Source organism: Cervus elaphus, chromosome 13, assembly GCF_910594005.1.
Source record: "Cervus elaphus chromosome 13, mCerEla1.1, whole genome shotgun sequence".
NCBI lineage: Eukaryota > Metazoa > Chordata > Mammalia > Artiodactyla > Cervidae > Cervus > Cervus elaphus.
Window position 1 is genome coordinate 68,319,672 of NC_057827.1, and position 21,966 is coordinate 68,341,637.

Below are 21,966 nucleotides of genomic sequence, written 5' to 3' on the forward strand. Positions count from 1 at the left end.
ACATACACAGCATGACATTTTATCATTTAACCATCCATAAGTGTCCAGTTCAGTGGCATCCATGCAGTGTGCCCATCGCCACCATCTCTTCCTCCCCCAACGACTCTGGGCCTGTTACTGCCTCTCCCTACCCACTCTAGTGTTCTGGCCTGGAGAATTCCATGGACTGTATGGTCCATGGTGTGGCAAAGAGTCGGACACGACTGAACAACTTTCACTTTCCCCGCCCCCAGCCCCTGCCTGCAGGCTAAGTCGCTCAGTCGTATCCGACTCTTTGTGACCCCATGGACTGCAGCCCTCCATGGTCCTCTGTCCACGGGATTCTCCAGGCCAGAATACTGGAGTGGGTTGCCGTGCTCTCCTCCAGGGGATCTTCCCGACCCCGGGATCGAACTCACATCTCTTGTAACTCCTGCACTGGCAGGCAGGTTCTTTACCACTAGCGCCGCCTGGGAAGCCTCTGGCACTGGTACCCACCATTCTCCTTTCTGTCTCTGTGATTTTGACTCTTCTAGGGACCTCATATGAGTGGACTCATACAGAATTTTATTCCTGAATTTCGAGGCTGAATAACATTCCATTGTGTGGATTGTTGTTGTTCAGTCACTAAGTCGTGTCTGACTCTTTGCAACCCCTGGAATGCAGCATGCCAGGTTCCCCTGTCCTTCACCATCTCCTGGAGCTTGCTGAGACTCGTGTCCATTGAGTTGGGGATGTCCATTTTGTGGATGGAGCACCGTTTATCTGTTCATCACGATGGACCCTTGGGTTGCAGAACATGCCACACGCTGCCCTGTCTGACGTGTCGGCTGAAGGCAGGGGCAGTTTGCGTGTCTGTTCTGTGCCCAGTCTAGTATCTGCCATGGATCCCTGAGACACAGGTTTCTGAAGGAGTGAAAAGCACCCTGGGCCCGGGGGCCTCCCCGCATCCTGCAGTTTTCTGGGAACCGTTGTGGGGCTGGACCCCCTCCGGGGCTCAGCGCTCCCTGCACCTCGGACTATTCCTCGTGAAATACGGTTTCCTGCTAACAGTTGACCTGAACGCGCTTGGCTTGTCACCTCGGCTCTGGGTACCGCGCGTGGATTTCCTATCTTCTCAGAACACGGAAGGGGTGTGACGACTTCTTTGGCTTTAAAGGTTTTCCAGCCCCGCTGCGGGGACAGCACAAAGAAGCAGAGGTCTCCAGCCGCGCCCTCCGGGCAGATTCTTTGCTTCTTCCGCCCCACGCTCCCCCGCTGGCCTTTTCTGAGATAAGCTTGTCCACCCTTTAAACCACTTGCAGGACTCACTCAGATCAACAGGGCAGCTAGCAAGCGTCCCTTTGACCTTGCTGTTGGCAAGCAGAAGTGCCCTGGCAACCTTTGAACACAGCTGAATGCTAGGTATCTTTGATCTGCCTAAGGAAAAAGGCTATTTTAAACTGTAAGCGAAGCCAAATTTTTTTGGGTTAGATTTCCTACCCAACAAAACATACATCACCCATGCTCATGTCGTTTCCAGTTAAGCGTCGGCTCAGAGGACAGTCCTCCTTTAATAAAAGAAACTGTAAAGCTTCTTCGCTAAAATATGAGCGTACTTAATTTGCCTATAAAATTTGCCTGGGGAGATGAAAATTAAAACCTTTGGCTGAATTTAGAAATGAAAACATGAACATTTTAGTCAGGAATGCTACCCCCAAATGGGATGTAACTACAGACAGTTCTTTTGTAAATTAAGACCCACGTAAAGTGATGGAGGAAACCGAGAATGAAGAGGAAATCCTATTCAAACCTCCCATGTCTGTGCAGTACAGATGCCCACGTTTGCCTCCATGCAGGACAGATGCACTGAGAGCTATAGTCTGTCTGCCCACTTGGCAGTTCTGCAAGGAGCTCTGCACGGAGCCCAGAAAGGTGCCTTTCTTCAAAGTCAGCTCAAGCCCTCCACAGGGCAGGGAAAGCGTCCAGAAGCCAGGCTGGAGGGCACCGTGGGGGGCATGGGGGCTGGGCCCCGACAGGGTGTTGGGGGCCGCTGGGCAAGGGCTCTGCACTCAGTGGGGGAACCTGTCCTTCTCCAGGTGGTCAGGGGTGTACCCCTCTTAGCTCTGCACTCCGGGGACAAGCTGGGAAGACTGGTGCGGGAGTTTGGCAGGATCAGAATGGGGCGTCACAGCTTGACTCGGGCCTCCGTGCAGTGAGTGTGTTGGGGTGCTTGCTGTGTGCTCGGGGCGGTCCTGGGGCTGCCGGAAGACAGCCAGTGGCCCAGGATGGGGAGAGGAAGGCTTCCCGGAGGGGGCTAGTCCAGACAGGGATCCCATCGGCGCCTCTGCCCTCACACTGAGCCCCAGGGCCGAGACCCTGCTTCTTCAAGCGCATCGGTGCCCACTGCCCCTTCCCCGGGATGGCTGAGCACGTGTGGCGGATCCTGCCTCAGGGGCGGCTTCATCCTCCTCGGCGACCGCCCCCCCCCATCGGTGGCATCGGCGCCTCCACACAGCCAGGGAGGTGGGGGGATCGCAGACGCACCCCACCCCCGACAGGTGAGGCAAGAAGGACCAGCCTGGGGTTATGGAGGGTGAGGGCGGCCTCTCCCCGGGCACAGGCGCTGGCTGAGTCCCTGTTTCATCGAGAGGAGGGCGCTGGAGGCTGCCTGGACTCGGAAGCCTAGGTGAGCCTGTGGGTTCGGTGCAGAGTGCAGTCAGAATTTAAGTAGCCTGTGACGGGTTCCCTGAGACGAGCAGCCAGCATCCTCGTGTTTGTGGTTCAGTTTGTCCCGCCTGCTTTAGGCCACTCTTCGTTTGTGTGTGTCTTACATACTTGATCTCGTTTATGCAGCACAGTAAATCTGCATCGTATTTCCTAGGTCCCCACCACGGCCCTTCTCTGTCCTAGCCTGTGCCTGAGGGACCAGCGTTCACTAAGAGAGTCCTCCTGCTCTCAGTTCATCTGTGTGTCCTGGGACTTTCCTGGGGGCCCAGTGGTTATGACTCTGTGCATCCAGCGCGGGGGGTGCAGGTTCAATTCCCGGTTGGGGAACTAAGATTCCACATGGACCGTGGCACAGCCAAAACGTAAATGAGATGACAATAAGACTGATCAGCTAATTTTTAAAAAGCTTAAAAAAAACCTCGATATGTCTTTCTTTTTAGCTGTTAGTTTTAATGAAAATATTGTGTGCTTATTTTAGCAATACTGAACAATGTAGAGACGTTTCAGAAAGAAGAACGACACATAGCCATAACACTCCACGGTGATTACCGTTGATATTTTGAAAATGTTTCTTTTTATGTTCATACTATTTCTGAAAAATTATATAGTGCTTTGCTCACTTATTTTTACTTTACAAATTCATAAGTACTTTTGGTAAATGTGTAAAAACATTTCACTGTGTGGGATAATCCCTTTGATGTTAAGGTAGTTTCTGGTATTTTAGAATCATAAATAAAAAATGTGATGCTCTCAAAATTAAAAAAATACTTTGAATTAACATAGGAGGTGAAAGACTTGTATGCTGAAAGCCATTAAAGAAGACCCCAGTAAATGGAAAAGATGTGTGTTCGTGAATTGGAAGATTGAGTATTGTTAAAACCTCAGTACTGCTCAAAAGATCCACAGATCCATTGCAGTCTCGATCAAAATCCTAACAGTGTTTTTTCCCAGACATAGAAAAAAATCCATTCTAAAATTCACATGGAATCTCCAAGGACCCTGGATAACCACAGCAATGTTGACAAAGAAGAACAAAATTGGAGGTCTTACATTTCCTGATTTCAAAGCTTAGGGCAAAGTTACAGTAGTCAAACCAGTTCGGTGCTGACCGCTTTGGTGGTCCAGTGGTTAGCGCTCTGTGTTCCCAGTGCAGGGGGTCCGGGTTCAATCCCTGGCCAGGGAGCTAGATCCCACATTCCACAGCTAAGAGGTCACGTGCTGCAGTTAAGACCCGGCACAACCAAATAAACAAATATTAAAAAAAAAAATAAGACATATACACCCAGAGTATAAGAGATCAAGAAATAAACTGTCACAGGTATCGTCACCTGGTTTTCTAGGCTCCCACCACTCTGGGAAAAGGACAGTCTTTTCAACAGTGGTGCTGGAAAAAAATGGATATCCACATGCAAAAGAATGAAACTGGACCCTTATTTTATACCAAGTGTAAAAATATAACAGAGTGGATCAAAGACCTAATATTGCCTTAAAGGAAAACATAGAGGAAAAGTTTCATGACATTAGACTTACCAATGATCTCTCAGATATAACACAAAAGCACAGGCAAGGAAAGCAAAAGTAGATAAATTGGACTGCATCAGAATTTAAAACTGTGCAGCGAAAGACACAATCAGCAAAATGAAAAGGCAACCCATGAAATGGGAAGAAGCATTTGAAAGTCATCTATATGATAAGGGATTAATATCCAAAACTTATAAAGAACTCCTGCAACTCAACAATGAGAAAACAACCCAATGTAAAAATGCGCAAAGAACTTGAGTAGACATTTCTCCAGAGGAGACACAGAAATAGCCAATAAGCACATGAAAACATAATTACTATCTCTCATCATTAGGAAAACACACATTGAAACCAGTGAGATACCACTTAACACCCACTAGGATGGCTGCTGTCAGAAAACCAGAGAATAGCCAGTGTTGGTAAGGATGTGGAGAAACTGGAACCCTTGTGCAGTGCTGGTGGGAATGTAAAATGACCCTGCCACTTTGGCCCCCTGATGTCAGCAGAGCTGACTCACTGGAAAAGACCCTGATGCTGGGAAAGATTGAGGGCAGGAAGAGAAGGGGGCGACAGAGGATGAGATGGTTGGAGGGCGTCACCGACTCAACAGACATGAGTTTGAGCAAGCTCCAGGAGATGGTGAATGATAGGGAAGCCTGGCTGCTGCGGTCCATGGGGTCGCAAAAAGTCGGGCCTGACTGAGCAACAACAGCAATGTGGAAGACCAGCATGGCAGTTCCTCAAAAAATGAAAAACAGAATTACCGTATTTTTCGCTTTGGGGAATATACCCAAAAGAGTTGAAAGCAGAGACTTAGATATTTGTATATCCATATTATAGCAGCGTTATTCACAACAGCCAAAATGCACACGTGGCCTGTGCCTATCAAGGGATCAATAGAACAAAATGTGGTATATCCCTGCAATAGAGTATTATCCATTCTTAAAAAGTGGAGAAATTCTGGCACATGATGCAACACAGCAGAACCTTACATACACTGAGTGAAATAATCCAGTCACCAAAGGACAAAAGCTGCATGATCCCACTTACATTAAATATCAGGTAGCCAGAGTCGTCATAGTCACAGGGACCGAACGTGCAGGGGCCGAGGGGAGGGGGCTGGGGTTGGATGTGCTCAGTATGGACAGAGCTCCTGTCCTGCAAGATGAACGCAGTTCTGGGGGTGGATGGTGGTGATGGTCGCACAAGGCTAGGAATGTACTTATGCCACGTAGAGTGTTACTCTTTGAAATGGTAAAGACAGTAAATTTCACGTTATGTGTGTGTGCATGCTGCTGCTTCAGTCGGGTCCCACTCTTTGCGACCCTTAGGACTGTAGCCAGCCAGGCTTCTCTAGCCCGCCAGGCTTCTCTGTCCATGGGATTCTCCGGGGGAGAGGACTGGGGTGGGTTGCTGTGCCCTCCTCCAGGGGATCTTCCCAGCCCAAGATCAAACCCGTATCTCATTACATCTCTCGTATTGCAGGTATGTTCTTTACCACTCGCACCACCTGAGATGTACTTTAGCACAAATTTTTAAATAACTATTTTTTTAAAACGTGATGCTCACTCATGGCTACTACATTTCTGGAATAGACTCCCAGAAGTTAAATTACTTAAAGAATCTTTACATATTGCCAAATTTTATTGCCAATCCTTATTTTCCAAAAGGATCAGAACAATTTATAGATTTGTTGTCAAGGTTACAACATGCCTTTACCAGTATTAATTATAATTTTTTAAATTATGGCTGATTTGACAGATGAATACTTTTTTTCATACAAAGACGAGATGGTTAGATGGCATCACCAATTCAATGGACATGAGTCCGAGCAAGCTCTGGGAGATGGTGAAGGACAGGGAAGCCGGGCGTGCTGCAGTCCATGGGCTCCCCAGGAGTTGGACACAACTGAGCAACTGAACGGCAACAGTTGATAACAGTTATAGTTCTTTTGCAAACTGAATCATTTGAACTCTGAGGTCTTAGTTTTTTTCTGATTATTGTTGTCGTTCAGTCGCTGAGTCATGTCCGACTCTTTGGGACCCCATGGAGTGCAGTGCCCCAGGCCTCTCTGTCCCTCACTGTCTCCCGGAGTTTGCCCAATTTTTTCGAGTAAATTACAGTATATTATTAACTTATTGTAATTATAGCATTTATATTTCCTTTTGGAGGGAACATGTAGAAATTTTGTAAATATTTTAATGTGAGGAATATCCCCTAAGCATTGTCCACTGTTTTTTAATTATCCTTTTCTAGCTTGAGAATTGATAGTCACTTCCCTTTTCTTCTCAACGCTGTGGGGATTTGAGGGCGGGGCTGATTTGATTTTTTTTTTAATTTAACTGCGTTTTTTTTTTAAATTTGACCCATCTATTTTATTTTGGTGTGAGGTGAAGACTTAGATTTTTGCCCACATGTAACCGTTAGTTATCTGGGTAGTCGTCACCTTTCCATGGGTCTGAGCTTCCTTCTTTATGCAGATGATGCACTCATATAAATAATTACACTCACTGTGTCAGGGGCTTTTGCTTTCTGTCCCAAGACCTGTCTCTTCCGTCCACATCACACTGTCCTAAGTTCATAAACTTTATAGTTGGCAGGACCTGCTTTTCTCATAAGTGGTATTCTCATTCTTCTTGCTTTTTATTTTTCCAAGTGAACTTTAGAATTACCCAGAAAAATAAGAAGCCTCCTCTGAATTTTGAATGGAATTGCTTTAAAACTATAAGTCAATTTGGGGAAATGCTAACATCAGCTTATTTATCATATGTGTGCTTCCAGTCCAGAAATATACCTTATCTTTAAGGTATGTTCTTTTTTTGTCTTTCTCCATATTATTTGTTTGTTTGCTTATTTATATTTTAGACTCTTATTTCATCAGTGATTTTCAGATCACAGACTTCAAGTTCTTTAAAGTGCTACTTGATATGTATGCATAAGGCTTCAAAAGAGCATGGGGGGAAATCACTAATAAAGTTGAGATCTTTTGATCCAAGATCATTAGGAAAAATACATCAAGAAGTGTCTTCCCTTTTACTTTGACTTTAATCTGTATATTTTATATAAAGATTCTAGGAGCCTTTCCCTGTTACTTCTGCAGTTCCACTCATCAGCACAGTCTTAGGACAGGCACATTTCCCCCCTCTCTTCTCATGTGAAATATTAAACTGGTTGAGAACAAATAACTCTCCGTCTCTTTAGGGTACAGATCTGCATTAAGCATCTGCTTTCAGACCCCTCGGGAAGCCCCCTGCAAGCCTCGATCCTGGCTGCACTTGAGTCTGAGTTCATCTGAGTGCGAGGTGATAGTGAGTCCTCAGAGAGCCATCCTCGCGGCATCTGATGGACTGAGAGGGTCAGCAGCCAGGATCTAAATTCATGGTACGTGCCTCGGGGCACAGGCTGTTCAGAGAGCAGAGGAGCCAGCAGGTGGGCAGCAGGTGGGCTCAGGTGGGGAGAGCCCTCTCACATGACACCCACTCCCCGTTGCTTGTTGTAAGTGAATTCATGGCCCAGCTTTGGGATCCAGCAGCGTCTTTCAGCTCTTTGGACGAGGGGCCAGGGTAGGATTTGGTGTGCTTTTATTTGAGTATTTTTTAACGGCTATTGATCCACACAGTTCATTGGAAGGACTGATGTTGAAAGCTGAAACTCCAATACTTTGGCCACCTGATGCGAAGAACTGACTCATTGGAAAAGACCCTGATGCTGGGAGGGATTGGGGGCAGGAGGAGAAGGGGATGATAGAGGATGAGATGGTTGGATGGCATCACCAACTCAATGGACATGGGTTTGGGTGGACTCCGGGAGTCGGTGATGGACAGGGAGGCCTGGCGTGCTGCGGTTCATGGGGTCGCAAAGAGTCGGACATGACTGAGCAACTGAACTGAACTGAACTGATTGATCCGCACAGTAAAAAACTACCTTCTTTCTTAGTGTGGGGGCAGCTAATAAGCACCCCTGAACGATTGTAGTTCATTTGCTGGTTGAAATGGGGTGCATGCCAGCCCGCAGGTATGGCTGCAGACCCTAGCCCATTTCTCACTGTTGTGACTCACGTTTAGAAACCCAAAGAGCTTTCTGGTTCTTGTTCACAAACTGGGAAAAGTGGGGATGGTGGGAGTTGTGTGAGAACTTATAAAGCAAGAAGATGTGGTTTGGACAGACTTAGTTGTGTGTGTGTGTGGAGTGAGGAATTTTTTTGGACAGACTTAGTTTTGTGTGTGTGTGTGTGTGTGGAGTGAGGCATTTTTTTCAGTTCTGCCTGGCACAGAGACTTTTCTCATAGCATATTCACTTTCATTTGGAGCTAGTGATAACCTTCTTATTGTAGAGAATCGTCTCGCCAACACACACATACACCCCTCCCTAGGATACTCTGATTCAGAAGTGATGTCTTTTCTTGGTGCAGCTTTTTACATTAACCTCTTTTGAAGATAGGAGACTAAGATCTGAATAACAGCTTTTAATACTAGCCCCATAAAAATAAGGGCAATATCTTTTTTAATTAAAAAACTTTAAACAAAATTTGAGAAATAAAGTGGTATGTTGACCCTTTTAAGGTATAAACACTTGCATTTTATTTTATGACTTTAATTTTCACAGCCAGGTGGTATAAATACCTTTAATTTATAGCACTTTCTAGCTATTGCATTTAAAACTTTCACTTTCCATGTAATTTTTTAACTGAATTTTTCCAATAAAAAAAATTAGACCCTGAGGGAAAAAAGACACTGTTTGAGGATTATTAGTTCATAACTCGGTAGTAGGAAAGGTTGATAAAACAAGAGTCCAAACTAATGAATTGGGATTGTGTAATGTTTAAATAGCCATTTGCATTAAAAAAAAATTAGGTTGCCCAAATGCTAAATATGATACAGATATTAAAGTAATTAGAAAACAGGAGGTGGCCAGGTGGGTGTAAGGTGCCAGTGAATTTGGGGTACCAGACAGAGAAATGCGAAAATTTAAAGTTCACGTAGACATACATGCATACTTTTTTTTTTTGGTGGCTCTCTCCAAATCATTTGTTTATAGTCTGGCTGGACTTGTGGCCTCAGTCCTGCCCCTTGAGAGATGGGATCTTTGCCTAAAAGTTATTGAGAAATGAAGACTGAGAAAGCCAAAAAATGTCCAGGCTTTTCACACACACTGACAGCCAAACAGAACGCTCTTTCCATTTGCAGCTTTTTTAGTGTCATTTTAAGTTGCAGCTTCTGGCCAATCAGCAAGCCCCGTGCCTGCTGACATCACGAAGCAGCCAGTTCCCTCCAGCTGCAGAGAGCTTCAGTTTGTCTTTTTTTTTTAAACTAAAATGGAGGCTGGTTTCTTGCCTTAAGGAGTACATTGCCTTTCCCGCTGAAGTCTAGATGTTGACATGTAATAAAGCGGGCAGCAGGATGGTGGTGGATGCGGCCAACTCCAATGGGCCTTTCCAGCCCGTGGCCCTTCTCCATATTCGAGGTAAGTTATTGTGTGTTTCACTGAAACGGAACCTTCTGTGGTTAGTTAATAAATGGCCATTGTGCTTCAGATAAGAAAAGCAGGAAGTCCTTTCTAGCAGAATTCACCCCGTTTTGCGGCAGACCTAACCGGAGAAGGCTGGGTGTGTCACTGCAGTTTGGCATTTTACGAACTACTTACAGAATTTGAGTCTTGAGAGAGGCCTTGCATGCATAGTTCAAAGCTGGTTTTTCTGCTTTCTGCTCGTTCTCCCATCCCCCTTTCAGAGCCGTGCTGATGTCAAAGGATGTGAAGTCACTGCCCGGGGAAGGCATTGGGTGGGGGTAGGAAGGAGAGGCGGGCGGCACGCCTGGCCAAGTTGTCCGTGCGCAGAGTTTCTGTTACAAATGTGTTGCTTAATTAACACCCCAAAGGTTTCACCGGGGACACATCCCTGAATTAAAGATGAATTGCAGTCAGAAAACATGCAGGAATGACCAGAAAAGAACTTCCTTTTTTAAAAGGATCGTTTTCGTTCTTGCCATGGAGCCTAAAAGAGAAATACACTTGTGCTTTGAAATACTTAAATCCATTGTGGGTCATAATTTCTGAGCTGTTAGCCTTTTTGTGGGATAGTAGGAGACACTTTGCACTTAATTAGGCTCTATATTGACATTTGCCTTAAAATTTTAAGTGGCGGCAAGTTTTCAATGTGTGTATAGATCACTTTCAATAATTACAGTTTGCCAGTTGTAATTTATACAAAATTTGAATTCAGAATCTAGCTTAAAATTTATACAGAATTTAGCTTAAACACACAATTACCACGGTGATTAATAGTTATATTAAAACATGGGTATCAGGATAATAATATACTTTTTCTTAAACATTTTAAAATGTGTCTTATACAAATTTTTTGTTCTTAATTGGGTGAAATAGAAAATGATAGTTAAGCAAGCTTCATCAAATCACTTTAAAATGTATATAAATTAAAAAAAAAAAAAATGTATATAAATATCACAGCTCTGTCCTAACAGAACAGTTTTAACTGTCAGGACCCGTGCTAAGGAAGGGTGGGGGAAAGATCTCCAGGTGACTAATGGTCTGTATGACTAAAATGCCAGGCAAGATTTTTCAGATCCTAGGGTGTACCCAGGGAAGGAAGATAAAACTACATGAATGCCCAGTCTGTTGGAATAAGATAGAGTTGCCTTTTCTCTCCAAACCCTCTGTAATGAAGCTGGTGGCAATTAACATCCACAGTGACCAACCTGTAGGTCACTTTGTTCTGCAGTGCAACCAGGAAAGAGCAGATGTCGACCACAGCACTCAGCTGTTTTAGCTGCAGGAGCCAAACGGGCTGAAACAAAATGATTGTGTTTCCATTTAAGTTCTTAAACAGGGACTGATTGAGTTAGCAATAGGAAAATTTTACTGCACATGAAATGTTTATTTTTAAACTTTTAAGGTATCTTCTAATAAATAACACGTTTTTTTTTTTTTTTAGTTTGAGTTTAATGTACATCTTTTTTTTTTGAGCTATGCATTTATTACAAACTGGAATATTTGATTTTATATCTTATACCACATTGTTTTTGTTTGTTTTTAATTTTAAGACTTTACTCTGACCAATCTGGGTTTTTTGGCTTGTTTTTTTTTTTGCTGTTGGTTGAATTGCTGGTTGTTCTCTAATTGTGAGGGGAAAAGTAGTGAAGTGTACTAACCTACAAGAGACTTGAGTTTTTAACAAGGAATAACCGGTAGTAAAACTTAACTTCTGGTTCAAACAGTGAACTAGTTGAAACTTGAAAAACGCTTGATTTACTCATAAGGACTTTTGAGAGCAAGCATATTCATGAGTGGTTTAGCAAAATTTGTTTTTACTTTATTGGCTTTTAGAGTCTTGATCAATTTCACCTCCACTTAGCATCTCCTCTGCGTGTCCACTGCTGAGGGTCCTTCCCCAGAGGCCTCGATGGTTTAGTGGAGGGACCCACACAGGGGCCCCGGGGCAGGAGGCGCACAGGAGCTGAGTCTGGGCAGGTGTGGGAAAGCGAGCGAGCAGGGGGCCTGATGCCTCCTGGGGCCGGGAGGGGGCCCGGCAGCCCTGGGGCTCACCTCCGACTCCACGCCCCCATGCATTTAGAGAAGAGGGGTCGTCCCCACAGAGGGAAAAGAACAGCCCGTGACACACAGCCTGTAAGTGGTAGGGCCAGAATCCCAACCGAGGCAGTTGTTTTGTATGGAATTTTTCTTTAATTCATTTTAAAATAGAAAGTTTAGCTGTTTGTAGAACCTTTTGCCACAGGATTGTAGAAATAGCAGTTTTTTCCCCCAGCGTCTTATCAATATCCATCTGTTTCACTGGCCTCTGATGGATGACAGTTTTGGGGCCTAGGATTCATTTCTTCATTCATTTTGCAAATACTTGAGTCCCTATCACCTTGTGCCAAGCAGGTTCCTAATTCAGAGTATGAAGCAAGCGCCATGGCCCAGCTTTCAGAGCTTACGGTCCATAAACAATGCAGTTCCTGGAATGGTTAGTAACCCCAGTTGGCTTGACACTCATCTCCTATTACGTAGCCTAGAGTTTGTGGTTAATATAGTGAATTAGCATGTCCTAAGAAGTGTGACAGGAACGTGTTGTTGAAACTTAGCCTAAACTTTTCTGTCTGGAGAAGGAGAGGTGTCACCTGGAACTTGGTGGCTGTAAATTTAGCTTGATGACTTAAATCCTGTCCTCCCAGGGCCGACCAGGAGAACCGTCTGTGGTGGCGGGAATGTCCTCTGTGCTGTCCACTGCAGCGGCCCTCGGTCACAGGTGACTGCTGAGCCCTCAGAATGTGGCTAGTACAACTGAGAAGCGGAGTGGTTAATTTTATTTTGTTTTGGCTATTTGACATTTAAACAGACACATGTCTAGTGGCTATTGTATTGGACAGCACAGTTCTAGACTGCGATCGACAGACTCTTTCAGGAAAAGCTGGAGAGTCAATGTTTTTGGCCGTGAAAGCAGCCACAGATAGGAATGACCATGTTCCAATAAAGCTTTATTTACAAAAACAGGGGGCTGGCCAGATTTGGCCCCTGGGACATAGTTTGCCTCCCCCAGCCCCCAACCCCGCCACCAGTCAAGACTATTCCTTGAATTTTAATTGCCGGTTAAGCACAGTAAGGTGTCTGTCACTTCCAGAGCCAGGTTTAAGGCAAGAATAGTCGTGCCAGGAAAGCTGCTGATGGTCAGAGAGGAAGACCTGCTCTCCATCTGGGTCCAGCTGGCTTTTATTCCAGCCTCAGGAAAGCCATTGCGTGCTCTGATCTGGGGGTTGGTCAGCGAGTCCAGTCTCTGAAAGATTGATGGGTCGCCAAGGCCTGGTGGAGGGCTGGGGAGCGAATTGTTCTTTTTGTGTAGACCCCTTTTTCTTGGGGAACGGAAGTCTGATTGTCGGAAGAGTTTGTCTTCTCACAAGTATTCCTGAGTCACCAATTCAAGGAAAGGTGTTTACCTTTCCGATAGAAACTTGGAGGAGAATGATCCGGGGCAGTGTGGGGGTCAAGGCCCAGGGCTTCCTTTCTGCCTCAGCCCACCTGATGACTTAGCCCGTGCCGCCGAGCCCCGCTCTGCACACGGGCTCGCAGGCGTGGGCCGCTCCTTCGTGACTGAAGTCTGGAAACGTCGTGAGGGCGGCTGCCCCGCACTGTCCTCATCCCCCAGGATTAGCAAGGAAATCGGGTCACTGACTACCGAAAATGAAGGAAGTAAGTAAGTAAAGTCGCTCAGTCATGTCCGACTCTTTGCGACTCCATGGACTGTAGCCTACCAGGCTCCTCAGTCCATGGGATTTTCCAGGCAAGGGTACTGGAGTGGGTTGCCATTTTCTTCACCGAAAATGAAAGCCCCCCTCAAAAGACCACACCAGCCACTCTCTCTCCAGAGAGAGAGAACCAGACCCACGGTGTTTACTGCGCAGCTGTCCCTCTCTGTGAAGCGACTTTTTAGAAGGACACCTTGAAAGCTAGCTGGAGTGAGCCTCTCCGTGAAGTTGTTTCTCTCTCTGTAATTCCTGCCATCGAGGAACGTAACCAGAGTAACAAAGAGCTCTCTGAGGGGCGGTGTGTGTTTATGTAAAGCCCGCACACCTTTTGTTAATTAGTCTTCTCTGAACTAATCATATTTTTTTCATTAAAAGATGCTAATTATGTAGAAGAATAAGGAGGTATGGTCAGTAGCCAGGAAAAGGGTGTTTTGCATCTAGGAACGGTCCGAGTCCTCCCAGGCACAGCGTTTGGGGTGCACCTCACTCCATTTCCATACGTCAGGTAGCCCCACAGGGCGGTTCTCCCCCAGGCCAGTAGTGACCTGCCAGATGTGACGAGCTTTTGTGAACACTGACTTGTTCCTTCCAGCACTGCTGCCTGGGAGGTGGCTGCGACGTCCTTGACACTCTTCCCTAAGGTCACCAGCCTGTACATCCCAAGTCTGGTGTCCTGCCCCTCCACCGGCTCCACGTCCCCAGACCACTGCTGGTGGCTCTCCCAGAGGAAACACAGCCACGTGTATCATCTTCTGGCATTTCCTTTTGGCCTTTTTTGGAGACCCAGCTAGAGCAATCTTTGGGGGGCAAGGCACCCTTCCATCAGCTTGGGTCCTGGCCATGCAGAAACATCCCAGACCAGAGTCTGGGGCGCAGGCCAGTGCAGGCAGCGGCACGCAGAACCCTGCCTCATCTTCCCCCGTCTGCTTCCACACAAAGCCCACCTCACCTCCTCTTCTCTGTCAGATGGAAAAGGACCATCAAGGATGCGGAGAACTGCCAAGACTGGGCTAGTTTCTCTCACTAATGTACTTAAGGAAAAGTCTTGCTTATTCATCTTGGAGAGACATTGGCTCACGTGTGCAAGGACAAACTGCAACAGCCAGAAAAATCTGGTTTTGTTTTAGGCCCTTGAATTATTCATAAATCAAAAACCCTTCTAGTTGAAAAGAAAAACACAAGAGATGTAATAGTCGAACATAGTGAGTGACTCTATCAGATCTTTGTTCTAAAGACAAAACAAAATCAAACCTGCAGAAGACATCCATGTGGCTGTTGGGGAAAGTTGAGTAGGGCGATGTGGAATTTTCTATGGAATTACTGTTAGTTTTAAAGGGATTCTGATTTGTAGGAACTTTCCTCATCCTTAGGAATTGCAGATGGAAGTATTTAAGTACGGGTGAAGTATCATGATCTCTGCACCTTACTTCCAACAACAAAGAGAAAAGTAACTGCAAAGCAAATATGCTCATATCCCTGGTTGTTGAATCTAGGGAAGTGGGTATATAGGTATACAAGGTGAATACAAGTATTCGCCTTCCATGTAGGTTTAAACTTCTTCATAATGTTTGAAATGTCTTTAAAATGTTCCGCTTTAGAAAAAAATGTGCAAAGGACATGTAATTACTTAGAAATTGTTTCCTAAGTAGTGAGCAATGGTCTTTCCTATTCAAGTTTCAGCCTTTCTTCTGTTTTTCGTTTTACTCCCTTGCTAACAACTGAGTGGCCGGTGGTGAAATGGGAGGCAGGGGCTTGGCCATCTCGGGTGGGGTGGGGTTGAGACCCTGCAGCCCTGTGCCTCGTGGGTGGGTCCCCTGGTTTCTGACTCGTGGAGGCTGCAGAGACAGCCGCACCATCTTACCGAACAGTGTTTTGCTGAGTGTACACCTTTCTTTTTTTTTTTTTTTAATGTTTATTGGCATTTTTATTGGTCTTTTAAAATGTAACAGTATAAAGCACACTCTCAGGTAAAAGCAAAGTTCCCTCTGAACTTGACAGGCGGGGTGCTCAGTGGTTAAAGGCAGGGGTTCAGAAGTCACAGGGCCCAGGTCCCCGCCCCACCGCGGGTTAGCTGAGCCATCTCAGGCAAGCTCACTCACTTCCCTGCCAGAAATGGGGGGGAGGTGTCAAAGGATCTACCTCTCTGGATTTTATGAGGGTTAGTTAAGTGAGTGAATATATATGAAACAGTTAGCATAGTGCCTGGAGTACTGTGAGACCATGGGCCGTGTTCGTGGTTGCCGCGGTTATCATCTCTTTTCTAGGTCATGGTGGTAATTTAGAGCCCAGCGCCTTAACCACAGCGTGTTTTATTTTTCTGCCACCGTGTTGCCTGTATCTCTTCCTCTGTCTCTGTCTGCTCTCTCCCTCCCCCGTTTACCAAGCCTCTCTTCCTGCAATTTGCTTGTCGTTTCACCACCTGGAGGAAGTCCGTATCACTGATGATCCTGGAGTATGCGCCGTGTTCTGCTTGTAGATCGTGTACAGAAATGCTTCATCAGGCGACCCTCGGATCATCATCAGCCACTCTGTTCAGCATGTACTGATGACCCCCATTCAGACTTCTCGCTCTCAGGGGTCCGGCCTGTAACAAGAAATCAGCATTTATTACAGTCCTCTCCTCACCCCAATTTTAACTCTTTTGAAGAAAGCCAGCTTAGCATAAGATTTATAAAGAATTCTCCTTTAAGAAGTTAGAGATTTTTTTCTGTGGTTAGTCTCAAATGGGATGACTTCGCTTGTCATTTCCCGTTCGTTTTTTAAAAGCAGATATTGCTTTCTGATGCTTTAGTAATTTGACTTCCAAAAGTTTACTGTCATATGGTCAAATCCCATTATGTTAGAATTCCTGAATTCCTTTTTTGTGTTGGGATTTTTAAATTAGGATAGTATTTAATGGGACCTCCCTAAGTGGTCCCGTGGTTAAGGCTCCGAGCTTCCAATGCACGGGACGCAAATTCAGTCCCTGGGAACTATTGGGTTGGCTAGAAAGTTCCTTCAATTTTCAGGTTAAAAATAAACCTGTCATTTTTACCAAAAACTTTATTGAACAACCCATTTTGTTCCACTGCCTTCTGCCATTTTTCAGGCAACTTCATAGTTCCATCTTCCCACAACTTTTTATCTTTTTGAGCAGAGAACTGTTCCAGGTGCCTTTTACAGTCTTTCAGGGAATTGAAATTTTTCCCATTAAGAGAATTTTGTAAAGGTTGAAATAAACAGAACATCCAAGGGTGCAGTGTCTGGTTGACATGGCCAGTGAATCGGAACTCCAGCCAAGCTGTAACAGTGTTTGCCTGATCGTCACAGCAACGTGTAGTCTTGTTGCGTTATCCTCATGGAAGATGAAGATGCATTTTCTGTTGACTAATTCCAGACACTTTTCGTGTCAAGTGCTGCGTTCAGTTAGTCTCACGGGGAGCAATACCTGTTGGAATCCATCATTTGGTTTTCCAGAAGGAGCTCATACTAGAGGACTCCCTTCCAATTCCACCATGTACACAATATCACTTTCTTTGAATGAAGACCGGTGCCTTTGGGGTGGTTCATGGTGGCTCATTTCACTTGCCCCGCGATCTCTTCCACTCCACATTATTATACAGCATCCACGTTTCATCACCTGTCACAATTTGTTTTAAAAACAGAACATTTTTTGTGATGTTTAAGCAGAGTCACATAAGGAAATATGGTCAAGGTCCACCCCCCCACCCACCCCGCTTTACTTACATGGAACCCAAACATCAAAGCGTTTAACATAACCAAGCTGGTGCAAATGATTTTCAATGCTTGATTTGGATATTTTGAGTATGTCGGCTATCTCCTGTGGCGTATAATGTTGATTGTTCTCAATTAATTTCTCGCTTTGATCACTATCAACTTCAACTGGTCTACCTGACCAAGGAGCATTGTCCAGCGAGAAACCTCCAACACGAAACTTCACAAACCGCTTTTGACATATTCCACCAGTCACAGCACCTTCTCCATACACTGCACAAATCTTTTTTTTTGCATTTCAGTTGCCTTTTTACCTTTCTTGAAATAATAAAGCATAATATGCTGAAAATGTTGCTTTTTTTTCTTCCATCTTCAATGGCTACTACAAATGGCTACACAGTCCACCAGTTTTGATGTTTGGTTTTTTTTTTAACTCATGCTGATATGACACCTGTCACAATACAATTTAATGAAATTGTTTCGAATGAAGTAAAAGACAACTAAGTGTTACAAGAAGCATCTTAGGGAAAAAAAAAAATTTTTTTTGGCCAATCCACATGCCATGCACCGCCCCCCCCCCCAAAAAAGATAGTATTTGAACCAGCTGAGATCCAAACTATAACCTTATACCTTACTGTTTCAAGGTTTAACATTGCAGTATTTCTAATAGAACTTGAGTTGTTACACCTGTTTGATCAACCTTTTCAGTGTCCGCTCTGTCATTCATGCATGTGAACTTCATTTGAATTTTTGTCTGCTTGTGTTATTCACTAGCAATGTGTTCTGTTACGGTAGTTCACCTTATAAAGTTATGAGGATAGTAATGTTTCCTAAGGAACAAGCCCAGTTTTCCTAAATTGCTGGTCCTTTATGCTTGGTAACTTCAAGGAGGAGGAAGAGGTGGGGACCGGGGGAGGCGCTGGGTATGTTTGTAGACCATTTTGGCATATATACAACCAGAAGTTGTTCTTCTCTCCTTCTGGTAGCAGGCCAAGCTTCTCCAGGGGTGGCATATGATAACGTTGTATTCACAGCTCTGAAGGTGTCCTCAGTGTTTGCATAACGCAGTGGCCAGTGGGCCCCTGGAGTCCCCGAGATACTTCCAAGGGAGCTGCAAGGTCACAGTGGTCTTCAGTATTGCAGGCAGATTCTTTTACCATCTGAGCCACCAGGGAAGCCCTTTCTCAAGAATACGACAGCCTTTTTTTTTTGCCTCTTTCACTGTGTGGCCATTTGCCCTGATGGTGCAAAGGCAGTGGTGGGTAAAATAGCTCCTTTCACGGAGCAGGCTGTGGTGTCCAGCTGGAGACCACCACGCAGCCCACCAAGTCACACGAGTCTGACCCAGGACTATCCTTGATGAAGCATGAAGTGGTTAGTTTTACTAGCTCTCAACCTTTGCTCACACACCTTTTCATAACATTCTGTGGGTTAATAACATTCTGTGGCACGCTGCGGTGCTGAGATGGTCTCCAGGGACACTGCACAGTTGTGTGAGTTGCAAGCTGAACTGGCCACTTTTTTCAGGAACATTATTTTTACTTGAAAGAAGAAGAGACAGACACGTTGGGTTAGTAAAACCTGAATATTTGACACATGCTTTCTCGAAAGTGAAGTGAAAGTGAAAGTCGCTCAGTCGAGTTGGACTCTTTGCGACCCCATGGACTACACAGTCCATGGAATTCTCCAGGTCAGAATACTGGAGTGGGTAGCCTTTCCCTCCTCCAGGGGATCTTCCCAACCCAGGGATCAAACCAGGGTCTCCCGCATTGCAGGTGGGTTCTTTACTAGCTGAACCACCAGAGAAGCCCATTCTTGAAAAGGAATGAAGGAATTCTGTCAGTTCAGGGAACAACAGTGACACTATTAGTTGCCCATGATAAAATTCGAACTTGTAAGCAAGAGTTTGAACTTTGGGAAACTGCCAGCGTGAGCTTGACAGCTCCCAGTGCTGACGACTTCTGATGATACTAACAAACGGGGCTTCTTGATCTGAATGACGGAAGAGCTGCATGACTGCACACCAACACGTTCAGAGATGCTGCAGACATGCGTGGGCAGGAGAGACATTCAAAGTGCAAGACATACCACGGAGCTTGATGTCACTGAAGCATCATCAGTATGGTTTCAGATTCCACGTTGCAGCTAAGCTTTCAGAAACTACCGCTTGTTGAACATTAGCATAGACTCAAAGAAGAATAACCACAGTTTTTTTAAAAGTCATTGAAATACCTCCCTTTCCCAGCTAAACATGTGGTTGAAGGCTGGGCTTCTTCTTTGTATACTTCAACCAAAATAGCATATCAGACAAACAGTACAGAAGCAGAAATGCAGGTCTACCTGTCTTCTATTAAGTCAGACTTTATAAAGAGATAAGCAAAAATATAAAACAGTGTCACTTTTCTTGCTATTTTTTAATACAGTTGTTGTCATGATAATATTTCAGCTAACATGAAATGAGCCTGTTACCTTAAGTGAATCAGTCAGTACATGTTTTAAATCCTCTCTAATCTGGTATCAGTAAGCAGAATCCATGTGATCCACACTCTTCAGGGTCCTCCAGACTGTTTTTAGAGGACCTGATTCTGACACCAAAAACAATTGAAAACCCTCGGCCCAGGAAAGCTCTGTAGCATGAGCTGGACTTGCTGGACCCTGTTTTTACCAAGCCTCTGTATTTTTTTCTCCTCCTCTCTCAACACAAAAAAATTTCCAGATTAACTAGTTAGCTAATCATGTATATAGGTCTTCCAGGCCACAGTGGGAGCCAGTAACTGCCCAGCTTGTGGGTAGTGGAGTCACCCCAGGACTGGGCCCTCTCTTTTGGCATTAATTGGCTCCCTTTTATCTTCTTCTGATCTTTTTAAAAATCCATATGTGAATACAGCCACTTTGAAATTTTTTTTTAATTGGAAATAAAACTAAAATTATCCCTCGCCTTATCCCCAAAATGAGTCTCCTACCTTCCCTGGCATCTCAGAGCAAATTGTTTGGAGTTTGCTGTATATCATTTTACATGTGTGTGTGTGTGTCTGTATTCACACTAAGTAACGTAAATGTGGATTTATCTACTGACTGGAAGTATATAGTATTTTTTGTTTTCTGTTTTTTTGTGGATTTTTTTTTCCCGGCGCCTCGCAGCTTGTGGATTCTCCGACCAGGGATTGAACCCAGGCCCTCAGCAGTGAAAGTGCCCAGTCCTGACCGCTGGACCACTAGGGAATTCCCTGGGGTGTTTTTTTTTTCTTAAGACAAAAAAGCTAGCATGATAGTAGTTTTGGAAAACTAAACTTATACAAGGTTTTAACGTGTTGATAGCTTTGTGAGCTAATTCCTGATGCTCTTAGCTAAATGTAACATTATAGTATCCTGAATTGCACTGTGTATACATACACCACATAAACTCTTAGAGTGCGGTCCCGCACTTCTCTGCGGATTCGGTTTAAACCCTGGGACAAGGTGGGCGTCTGGCAGGAGGCTGCAGCGAGTGGAGCGTCTGCCCGGTGCCCGGGCCGTCCCAGGGGCGATCCCGGGCGCTTGCAGCACGCAGCCAGGCGGCACAGAGGCCCCGTGCTCGTCGCGCAGAGGTCCCGAGGGAGTGTCCGCGAGCAGGCCTGGCCAGGCGGTGGGTGACGAGGCCCGTCTAGCTGGAGCTGGGCTGCCTCTCCCACACCTCCCTGCTGGAAATGTGGCCCCTTCTCTCTGCTTGAGGCCTGGTCCCCAGGAGTCATCTTACCTGAGAGAACACCATTGACCCTCCTTTGCCTGCTTTTTAGAATATTTTCCTAGATGTTGAGAACACTGGGGTCTTGTCAGTTTAGTGGACCCCCTTCCTAAATTAGACCCAGTCATGCCGCAGTCGAGCTATCGAATTCAAGGCTAAGGCCTAACCGTGTGTCTTACGGGGTGACTGGGGTCCCTGACTTGTCTCCAGACCTTCCTGAGTCTGTGAATGTGCTATATTTTTAAATGTGTTTGATTAAATTACTTGTTTTTCAAGGGAATTGAAAGAAAAGAGCTGAGATTCAAATTCCAGCCTCCTGTCCCTGAGGACAGAGCACATGATGAGAATAAGCAGATTGCTCCTTTTATCCTTGAGAGAAAGGCTGTGCTGGTAGAAAACTTGAGTGACTGGGTTTTTGGTTTTTTCTTTTTTTATGACTTTAATAAATTTTAAAACATTATCTCTTTGCAATGAAGTCACAAATGACATTTTATTGAAGAAGCATTATTCACCTTAAACAAAGGTTAACTTAAGTTTACACTTTAAGCCAAAGTTAAACTTGCAAAGTCCTGAAGTCTTTTTGCTTATCTTCTTCCTCTCTGCCTGCTTCTTCCCCTTAAGCACGCCTTTCTTATTTTGTCTCATTTATTCTTCAGATGAGGCCGTCAGATCTTGAAACTGACCTTTTCTAAGGCATGTAACTTTCCTTGGGCTGACTTTTCTTATTCAAATAATACAGTGTCAGTGGATGTGAATTCTGAATATTTCACTTTTAAGTTTTGTGCACCACTTAAATATAAATTTTCAAATATTGATCTTGAATTTTGGCATTTAATTTGATATGCGTTGCAACTGTCAGTACCCAATTAAATAACATGATTGTCCCGTCTACCTGGATTGGGAAAACACCTTTTGGGAGTGTATGCACATGTATGTGCTCACATGTGTCTTTAAAGCCAAATACCAACTTAGTTCAGTCTCTAGTCTTGTTGTTTAGTATATTGGCTTAATCACCTGCTTATTTGAGCCTTTCTTCTGTTTTAAAAAAGGAGGAGAGCCCTT

The 21,966-nt window shown here is 44.9% G+C and overlaps 1 protein-coding gene across 8 annotated transcripts in view; it reads left to right on the forward strand.

Moving 5' to 3' along the window:
• Positions 1-21,966, forward strand: part of PPP2R5C (protein phosphatase 2 regulatory subunit B'gamma) — a 136,293-nt gene that overhangs the window by 30,934 nt on the left and 83,393 nt on the right. The window contains exon 1 of one of the 8 annotated variants that reach the window (XM_043922712.1): positions 9,466-9,672. The exons of 5 other annotated variants lie outside the window; for them this stretch is intronic. In XM_043922712.1, the coding sequence (XP_043778647.1) occupies positions 9,579-9,672 (94 nt within the window). In that variant the 5' untranslated portion in view covers positions 9,466-9,578. Of the gene's footprint in view, positions 1-9,465; positions 9,673-21,966 lie in introns of those variants that run through there. 2 more of the 8 variants (XM_043922714.1, XM_043922715.1) reach the window with 2 other exon arrangements.